The sequence below is a fragment of the Dipodomys ordii genome, unplaced genomic scaffold, assembly GCF_000151885.1.
Source record: "Dipodomys ordii isolate 6190 unplaced genomic scaffold, Dord_2.0 Scaffold2, whole genome shotgun sequence".
NCBI lineage: Eukaryota > Metazoa > Chordata > Mammalia > Rodentia > Heteromyidae > Dipodomys > Dipodomys ordii.
The window spans coordinates 24,959,189-24,969,813 of NW_012267218.1; the positions used below are offsets into that span (position 1 = coordinate 24,959,189).

At 44.6% G+C, this 10,625-nt stretch overlaps 1 protein-coding gene across 2 annotated transcripts in view; it reads right to left on the minus strand.

Annotated features, from left to right (window-relative positions):
- Rgs6 (regulator of G-protein signaling 6) overlaps nt 1-10,625 on the minus strand; it is a 486,793-nt gene that overhangs the window by 91,063 nt on the left and 385,105 nt on the right. For both annotated transcript variants that reach the window (XM_013017123.1, XM_013017129.1), the window contains exons 4-6: nt 8,805-8,855; nt 5,077-5,183; nt 3,909-3,960 (exon numbers count right to left, since the gene is read on the minus strand). In XM_013017123.1, the coding sequence (XP_012872577.1) occupies nt 3,909-3,960; nt 5,077-5,183; nt 8,805-8,855 (210 nt within the window). The remainder of the gene's footprint in view (nt 1-3,908; nt 3,961-5,076; nt 5,184-8,804; nt 8,856-10,625) is intronic.

Genomic DNA, 10,625 nt, shown 5'->3' on the forward strand with positions numbered 1-10,625 from the left:
CAAATACCCTCACTCTGTGTGATTATTCCTGTCTGTGACCATGTAACCCACAGGTCCTAAAGCCCCACACTGAATCCTCAGAGAAGGACTAGGGCCTTTAGGATAGACAATGCGGCTCTTTATGATACTTTCTCTGCTTGTCCTGCTACGCTCTTCTCCTCCCTCACATGGGCATTGCAAGGCCACCAAACTTCTGGTACATTCTTTTGATTATGTATCCTTCATATGGAAGGGCACTCTCTTCTTTCTTCTGCTCCTGTGTCTATCTAGTAAGGTGATACTAATCTCTGAAGACCCAGCTCCATGAGTGGGATCGATCACACAGCCTCATTCCCTGCACTAGTGTTCCTGTTCACCGAGGCCTCTGAGTGAGGTTGAAAGCTCTTTAAGGACAGAGGCTATGTCCTCCACTTTACCATGATCCTGCATCTGGGCCTGTCCTGCCAGGTGGTGGAGAACAGCAGTGGAGAGGGAGAATAGTTTAGGGTTGGCTCTCGGCCAGGCCAAAGAAGGGTTCTTAGCCCTTGATCACTGGAACATTTCTTCCTCAAGCCCAACCTTCATCACCTCTTGCTAAATCTGCTTCTTCAGTGTCTTCCTTCTTGGATATCAAAGAGAATGATCCAAGAAAGAGGAGATGGCTGGCATGAATGATCAACCCAGAGAAGCTGTACCTCAGCTTAAGGATGCTGAGAGATCTCCAGTCAGCTCCTCACTGGATTCACCAGCTGCCTCCCTTTGCTCAGAAGAATTTCCTGCTAATAGTCCACATGTCTTTGGAGACTTCCAGCCTGCCGCCCTCTATCTGGGCTAGCCACACATCCACCCCCAGCCTGGGTACTAAAAACAGTCAACTGTAGTTGTTTCCAAATCTGTTTATGTCAGGCTCACCTGTTATTTTTAATAATGGGAGGTTCACTAACTGTTGGCATATATATATATAACAATACTAGATCTTTGGTTCAACAGAATGGTTTTTCAACTTTGCCATGATGTGAAAACCATATACATCCAGTAGAAATCATCCTTTAAAATTTTAATCTGGATCTTTTCTTGAGCAAGTGATATGTGGCCTGAGTCTTTTGTGGTTTAGGGCAGCTCCCTGTCAGCCTCCTGATTCACGAGGGCAAACATCAGACTCTACAGGATGCTGAGCTTCTAGGTTTGGTAGGTTTGATATAGCTAATGCATATTCCACTTAGGATAGTCTCCATGCACGCTGGCATGGCTAGGATGTGAGTGCACCATAGCTGAGTGGCATCAGTGAGCTGAATGTGAAAAGAGACTTGTTCTTATGAGGGCTGCATTGAACCATTCGTAGTACTAAGGCAGTTGCTGACACTGGGATCAGGGTGGCAGCAGCGACTCCTTATCCCAAGCTCACTGTGGGTCAGTCACAACTTCCAAGATTTGTCAAATATCCCCTTAACTCAGCACTGCATGGTAGATCTATGAGGCAGGTTCAGTTATTCCCCCATTTTACAGATGAGGGGAATTATTTTCAAATCATTCCTTCTTATTGGGGATCCACCATGGCTCCCCCAAACTGAGTCTGTTCTCATTATCTATTGACAATCAGCAACTTCTGAGCACCCATTCTCTTCTTGCCCCATCATGCTACCTCTTGCAGCCTTCCAAGCTTGCTGGCCTGGCAAGATCATGATGTGGCCACATCTGAGACATAGCAATTGACACAGAGTAGGTTAATCGGTAAATATTTGTGAAATGAATGTCAATCCCAATGGCCTCATACTCGTTTGGCTGGCTCATTCATGGCTGGTGTTCTACTACTTAACCCATACCTCCAGTCCACGTTTTTTGCTGATTATTTTTGAGATGGAGTCATGTGGGCTTTTCTGCCCAGGCTTGCTTTGAACCTTGATCCTCCATCTCAGCCTATTAAGTAACCATGATGGTAGGCATGAGCCATTAGTCCCTGACTAGCTATTCTGGTTTCTTAGCTTCATTTTCGTGTTATTTCTGGTGCAAGGATCACCACAGTGATAATCATATTTCACTACTTCAGTAGTAACAATACAAGGCTGATAGCAACCATACCCTAAACAACAGTAATACCAGCCATTACCACGATGCAGGTAAGAACATCCACCTGGTGTAACTGTTGCCACCACAGAGATAAACACGACCCACCATGAGTGTGGACTCCTTACCACCAAACAATCCTAGGAGACAAGTAAACAAACTGCTCCAATTTCAATCTGGTTCTGTGGCACAGTAAGGTTAGGGGAGCTTGCCATGATCACACAGCTTGTGTTGCTGGCAATCCTGGCCCTCTGTGTCTACTTTTCTTTCGGAAAACGCATTTCTTAAATTAAACTGTTTCAGAAATCTGAAGACATGTATATCCTGCATCTTGACTTCTCTACCAGATCTGAAGACAAAAATTCAAGATCACTTGAGAAGCTGTCATTTGTACCCTTGTTTATGCTGCCCACTGAGATTCTGAGCGGAGAAAACCAGTAGAGGAAGGCAAGCAATTGTCTTGTGTGTGTGTGTGTGTGTGTGTGTGTGTGTGTGGTATCGGATGGGATAGAGACATTATTTTAGCTTTACTTGAGCCTAGGCCTCTGGGCCCAGCCTCCTCCCACCTTCTCCACAGCCTGGAACAACACTTGACTTTGCATTCACAAGGGCACATGCTGTCACAAAGAAATGAGCGGTAATGATTCAAACACCAACTTGGGCCCCTTGGGCTGTCTTTCAGTCCTAAAGGTCTTGTTTTATGATTGGTCCGGACACAGCTTGGCTCTCTGCCGAAGGCTCAGAATGGGACCCACTTCATCAGAGGCCCCACACACACACAGCAGAACAGGCAACCTGAGGGCTCTGCCCCTCACACAAGCTCCGTCTCCCAGGCTCAAACACTAACCAGCAAACCTTGCTGGCTTCCCCCTCAAGACTGCATACAGTGGCTTCTTCCCCTAAAATGCATGAGTCAAAGCTGTGTCTTTCAGACAGGCTTCCTGGACCCCACCAGCCATACACCTTCCCATTACTCCATCAAGCAGCTACCAGTTTCTGGTTCCAGTGCCCGGGTGACTTGAGTGCCCCAGTCCACACGAGACTGCCACCTCAGTGGCAGGAACTCATGCAAAGGGTCAGGAACTACTGCTGTGACCTTCAGGCACGTTATACAGGTGATCAGGAAAGAAATGGGCAAGAGAGCTGTGTGGATCTAAGTTCAAATTCTGCTACTTCCAGGGAATGTCTGTTGACCTCTTCTAATAAAGAACCAGGATAATTGGTAAGCATTTATCCAGAAGCAGTTTGTCTCAGGTATGTGCCACGCACCAGAATATATAAGAATGTACAAGGTGACCAACCCTGCCTTCTCTGGGCTTACAGTCAACTGGGAACTTCAGAGAAATGGGACTGAGAGGGGATGTGGTATGTTTGGGCCTTAAGTATAGGACTGATAATATTTCTTCAGACAATTGCCTCATGGACATCTTAACCGCTTTCTATTTCCCTAATGTGAGGAAATATCTGTATACTCATTTTCAGTCTGCTTTTCTCTCTTCATCACTTCCCACCATCAAACATACCAATGAGTTCTTAGTTTTAACAAGTATGGGAGAATAGAAGGAGCCAGGAGAAATGGCAAGTTGATCCAGCCAGCCCTGAAACTCTATCCCTAGGTCACAAGTGTTGGCATGGGATCCCAGGTCTCCAGGCTCCATAGAAAGAATTTTGCTTCCCCTTGCCCTTCTCTCTTTCAAGACCTGCATCTTTCAGTGCACTCCACCTTTCAGTGCTTGGGGCAGGGAGTCTATCCAGAGCACTAAGCAGGGCGAAGGCCCTTCTTTCTGTATGTCACCCAACATCAAACCTCATCTTCTGCACTCCCCAGAGGAACAAGGCGGTGTGGCCAAGGCTCTGATTCTCACCATAGTCAGTGTTTTCAGGTTCCCAGCAGTTTGAAGGCCAGAAATAAGGAGCCTGTGGAAAAGTGACAAAGCACAAGATGTTAGGATCTAGAGGCACCCACCCTCCCCTCCCCTCCTCCCAGCAAGGCCCTGCCCAATGGCAGCCTCTCCCCGCCCCCATCTCTGGTGCTCCACTCTATACCCAGTTCTCTCCTGTTCTTAAATGCAGCTGAGACCAGTCAGCATTTTAATCTAGGTGTTGAGAAATGATATCCAAGGCAAGCAATTTTTTTTAAAAAAGAGTGACATTTAATTTACAGGGCAAACATTTCTTATCCTAAAATAAAGTCTGGCTTGACGTCAGGCTTGGCACAGATTCCTGGGACATCGCTGGGTTCTCTTCCTTGCCCACCTTTTAGCCTATTTGAAGAAACCCATTCTCAACCTTTTTTAGTTTAGACTTTTCTAAGTGCCACATTCATTTTCTGAGCACCTCAGTTTTCTCATCTGTACAATGGGTGTCATGTAACCTTCCAGAAGTTCATTCTTCAAAATAGACGAGGAAATATGTGCAGAACGTCTGCTATGGGCTGAATGTGCTTGCCCTAATTTATATGTTGAAATCTTCACACACACACACACACACACCACACACACACACACACACACACACACACACACACACCTCCCAGGGTGATTGTATTAGGAGATGGGACATGGGAGAGGTGATCAGATGGATGGGATATGAAAGAAGCCTGGAAGATATCCCTTGTTCCTACCATTCTCTGAGGACCTAGCTAGAAGGCACCATATAAGGAAGAGAGAGAGAAAACCCTCACCAGACACTGAATCTTCCAGCCCCTTAATCTTGGCCTTCCCTGCTTCTGGAACTGTGAGAAATGAATTTCCGGTATCTATAAGCACCGTAGTTTATGGTATTCAGTGACAATAGCCCCAAAGGGCCTAGCTAGTGCCCCCTCAAATAGTAGGCCCCCACTAAAGGCACTCTGTGACTAGTTAAGTAGGCCAATCCAACAGGCCAGATCCAAGTGTCTTTGTGTTTCTTGGTGCTGGTGAGGGTAAATCTTGCTCCCTTAGGAACGCTTGGTCATTGTAGGTGCTTCTCATCTGAGATAAAATGATGGAGAATGGAAAAGGATTGCTCATGGAGAAGAGCCAGCAGGCCTACCTGGAAGCGGTAAAAGGTACCATCGTCCTTCATGGTGAGAACATGGTCAGAGATGGGAAAGATGTAGCCCTGGGCAGCTATGAGGCTTCCCAGGTGTATTGCTTCAACTGCAGAGACAGAAGGAAGTGCAGAGCAGATTATTCAGGTGTGACCTACTTAGGAGAGCTGAGGGGGCAACTAGAAGCCAAGGGTCACCATCCCCAAGTGACTCTGTTAATGATAGTACTGAACTTGCCCCTAGTGGAGGATTGGGAGGGGAGAGGAGACGGCCGGGGAGACCATCCTGTATTTGGGCCTCCTCTGAGGATCTGACAGTATTTTGCTTCCCAACTCTTCAAGGCCTTCCAGAAGCAAGCCAGATCTAGTTTCATGGTTAGGAGCACGGGCTTTGGCATAGATGAACTAGTGTATAATGAGGGGAGATATTTCACATAAAGCACTCAGCCCTGTCGGGTACAGGGCAAACACTCAATAAGCACTGGCAGTTCTGATTCATCGATTTCATTTCATCATGTTGGATTGTCCTCAGTCATGATGAGCATGCAGCCTCCTTGTCCAGAGAGACTTTGGACTTGGGTTGTACCCCTGATCTGACAGTGGCCTTAAGCAAGTAGGGCAAAACTTCACTTTCTCAGAAAACTGAAGCAAGGACAATGAGGTGAGTGGTGATATTAGCGGGATCAATCTGACAGAAGTGTGACTATTTTCTCTACAATCAGTTTGTGGCTTTGTTACCAGACAGACGTAAATTCACACTAGTAGCTAAAGATTTATGTTTATCCTGAACAGAGAGAAAAGAGAAAAACCTAAATGCTTCTGCCACACATTGTTTTAGACATGGAACTTGACATAGTCAGGAACTCTCCAACAGTGACTAATTTCACAAGCTTTTACTCTTTAGTGATTTGTTTTGGCTTTCCTTGTAAACTTTGCCACATGGTTGAATCAAATCCTAGGACTCACTATTCTCCTTTGGAAGAAGTGTGTACTCCATGAGTAGGTGATGTCAGAGTGAGTGGAGTTTTGTTTTATCCACTTAATGAGGGCCCTTTTGCTTTTTAAATTCTATGTATGTGTCCCTGAGGCCCCATAGATGTCAAAAGCTATAGATCCTCAAGATCTTATATAAAATGGTGCACTATTTGTATAATAAGCTACGCACCTCTTCTTGTATATGTTAAATCATCTATACATTGCTTGTAATATCTGATACAATGGAGATGCTATATGCAAATAGTTGTTATTCTGTGTTGCTGAGGGAATAATGACAAAAAATCTACAGAGGTTCCTAAAGATCAATATTTTTTTCTTGAATGTTTTCAGTCCAAGGTTGATTGGATCCAAGAATACAGCCCCACAGATATACAAGGCCAACTGTATGCTTCAAGAACCATGGGTCAAAGAGCACCAAGAGTGGTTGTCTATACCTTTAATCTAAACACTTGAGAGGATGAGGCAGTGGGATGGTGAGCTGAAGGTCGGCCTGGGCTGCATAGGGAGAATTTGCCTAAATAAAGTGAAACAACAACAACCCCCATCACTCCCCCCCCCCAAAAAAAACCCCAGTCTAGTCCAGCAAGAAGGGAAGTTTCATTGCTTACAGGTACTCCCAATCTCAGGGATAAAACAGCAAGATGCAATAAGAAGGGGACTTCATTTTACCAACACTGGAGCTAAAACACCTACTCTGTCCTTTGAGAAAAAGATTTTTCTTAAAAATGTGGCAGGTGGAAAAAAAAAGAAACAGAGGGAAGGGAGGGAGGGAAGAAGGGAGGGATAAAGTCAGGAAGGAAGGAAGGAAGAAAAGGAGGGAGGAAGAAAGGAAGGAAAGGAGGAAGGGAGGGAAGGAGGAAGGGAGGGAAGGAGGAAGGGAGGGAGGAAGAAAGGAAGGGAAGGAGGTAGGAAGGGAGGAGGTAGTAAGCCAAAGAAGTGCTTTATACAGTCAAAGTAGCATTCACTAATAGCACATGGATAATTAGCTTTACTTGTCTACAATTTTCATTTTTTTCCTCCTAGTTATACTGTGAGGGAGGCGGGAGGGAGGAGGAAGGAAGGAAGGAAGGGAGGGAGGGAGACTGGATATGCTTGATTTTCCCTGGCTTTCATTTGCCTCATCTCTGCCCTGCATTCTCTGCTGGCGAATTGTGTATGACTTCTCATCAGCTACTTCTCAGAAGCCTAAGTGGTTCCCACACCTTGATATCCTCCCAAGGGCATTAGAGTAGGATAGACCATTTCAGACATGACTGTCTCCATTCTGAAACTTTTACAAAATCTTCTCATGCCAGGACCAGAGGGTTCTCACCTATAACTAGCTAGGTTAGGGGCTTCTTTTCCTCCCTATCCTTCTCTTCCTCCCTCTCCTCTCTTCAGAAATATAATGCCTATTTTAGAGGCGTGAAGAAGAGACACATAGTCTTAGAACCTTACTACCTTCCTTTAGCATCCTAATCAAAGGAACATTGGCTTCATGTAAATGGAACTAAACTGGCCGATGCTCATGTAGACTGAGTGTCACAGTGGATCACGAGTCCAGGATGCATGAGGGAAACATACAGCCAAATGGGTTTAGGTTCTATCCCTTAGATGAATTAGCATTTATAGGTTCTTCTTGGTACTAAGAACTTGACTAGAGTTAAGATTGTGTTGTGTGTGTGTGTGTGTGTGTGTGTGTGTGTGTGTTAGTTGTGCTAGTTATCAATGTGGGCTAGCATTGTTTCTCTGAATGACCTGCTTTTCAGAGTCTCAGAGTTCTGGCAAGTACATTTAATTGAACTATAAATTCCAGTATCCAATAGTCAAGAATAGATTAGCAATGTCATTTAAAACACTAGAAAGTCTGAAGAGACATCCCACTCCCAATAAGGTCCATAACTCAAGGTCAGATGTCTAGGGGAGGCTTTTGGAAAAGAAACCCTCAGAAAACATGGTAGATAGGGACCACTTAATTTGAAGCAAATAGTTCTAATCACTCCCAACAGCCATCAAGAACACCAAAGCAGATTCATACTAGTGGATCTTTATAAATGTGACCTTCAGTGATCAAGAACACCCTAGTAAGCCAAAGAAGTGCTTTATACATTCAAAGTAGCATTCACTAATAGCACATGGATAATTAGCTTTACTTATCTACAATTTTCATTTTTTCCTCCTAGTTATACTGTGAAAACACATTTTTCTGTTTACTTTCTGGTGGGAGGACAGATTTGCAAAGTGTCTTACTAGTCAGAGTTTTGTTGTTGTTTTTCTTAGTAGAATTTGTCTAATTGAAATGCAAAATTAGAGCTGGGGAAAAAAAAAGAAAAACCTCCATCATTCCTTCACTTCTTGCAGAAGCAGAAAACAGAAGGAGTCTTTGCAAATAATTAAACATCTTAATTGTGGATCAGGCAATCTAATTTTAAGAGTTGGCTCTAGAAGGCTGCTCAGCGACAGGCTACAACTTATCTTTAATTGCCTGCCGCTAACGAGAATTCATCTCATTTCGCACGCTATTGTATTGAGCTCTTTGGCATTCTAAATAGTTGCTCATTTCCTCAAAGGGTGATTTAAATATGAAGATAGATATTCGGGGAAGAAAATAAATTAATTTTTATTTTGTAAATAGGGTGATGCCACATCTTGGGAGTCCACACTGCAGCACCCAGTTTTCAAGACAGAAGGACAGCTTGATTTAGAAGTTGGCATTAAAACCAGAGGAGGTAAAGGTAGGGTCAAGGGTCAATTACCTGGGTCCTCAATGGAGAGGTTCTTCATGAGCCACTGTACAACATCAGTACCTGCAATGACAAAACAGTGTCTACTGAAGACCTTGTGGGTGCTTAGTCCTGGGGCTTATCTAAGAGAACCCTATTTCCCATCAGCCCACAGCCTGAGAGCTGCGGGATAGTAAGAGCTTTCCATTGTAATCAGTCCTTTCTATCTACTGGTATTTTCTATCATTACTATTATATTCTTTCCCCCCAAAACTCATTTTGATGACTCAGGTTATAGCCACATTTCTAGGGGGCAGCTTAAGGAAACTTCCTGGGAATACAGATTTCAACGAGTTCCCCAAGGCAGGCCAGATGAAGCTCTGCATTATCCTCTTCCTCTTCCTCCTCCTCTTCCTCCTCTTACCTCCTAATCCTCATCATCCTCATCCTCACCATTATTTTATCATTGCTTTCTTCAGCTTCCTGCCTTTACTGACAAGGTTCTTGCAAGGCTGTCTCATTTCTTCTAGCTTGGGTCTACCCTGGATCAATGTACCCCTGAATCTGTGTCAGACACTTCTCTGTATTCCTTTGTCTACTCCTGGGTCTAAGCTTGATCACAGTTCCTGGCTTCTCTGCTGTTGGGTATGGACTGAGTTCTGTCAATGGGGTGTGAGCAGAAATGGCCTAGCCAGTGGCTCTCCACGTTCCACCCACCCTTGCCTTCCCAATATTTGGGTAGAGAGGACTCTGGGAATCTGGGGTATTGAGCAGAGCCACAATAGGGAAGGAGCCATGGCTCCAACTATTTGATGTTCCCACTGAGTTTATCCCACTGAAGGATAAACTTGGTTGTGGTAATCCCCTGAAATTTGAGAGTTATCTGTTGAGGCACATAGTGCTACCTTAACTAATATCTAAAATCATAAGAGTCAATAGAATTTCAAAATTTATTTACTTCAACCCAATTCAATATTCATTCATCTAAACACTTGGACAAGAGGTTCAGAAGAGCCCCAGTATCTTGGAACTCCCAAGACTCTACCCGTAAAGCAACCTGTTCCAGTTTTCTCTTAACAAAAAGTTATACTTCTCATTTGGCCTTAGTTTTGCCTTTTGATAATAGAAAAGCAGACCTAAACACAGACACAACCACTCTGGGAGAGCAGTCCTTCAGTTACGGCCTGGAGTTCTTCACCATTTTCATCATGGTTCACTGCATGAACATGCACCCTTTTGCTTGTTTCCTTTTGAAAACAGGATACTTGGAACCCATGTTTTAACAGTGAAAAGTCCAACTTCCTGGAAGGTTTCTGAACACTGGTCAATTTCACCTTCCAGTAATGCCCAACCTTGAAAGAGGCTGCCCCTCAAGTGGAGTGCTTGATGGAGTACAGCCTCACAGGGGTGGCATTCGCAGACTTCTGCATCCTGCTGTACGTGTGGGGCCTTAGTGGGAGGTAGAGGACGCTCTGCTCCATTCACTCCTGGGCTGGGTTCTCAGATGGATGACTAGAGACCATCAGAGAATTTAAAGCAACAGTGCCCTTTCCCTACAAGTCAAGTTTCTTAGAAATCTAACCAATGGCCAAGGAACTAGTATAGGCTGGAGGGCCTAGACATTTCATTTCTGTCTGTCTGGCTGTATGTGTGTGTGTGTGTGTGTGTGTGTGTGTGTGCGCGCACTGCCCAGTAAGGCTGCCCATACCCCATCTCACTCTTCCTGGGCTCCCACCCCCTCAGTTCAGCCTTCAGCATTTCTTTACATTTCAACCTCAAAAAACAGGACTTCTAAGCTTCTTCCTGCCCTGGCTCCCAGATGGCGTCTATCAGCTAAACTTTGGGTCAAAAAAA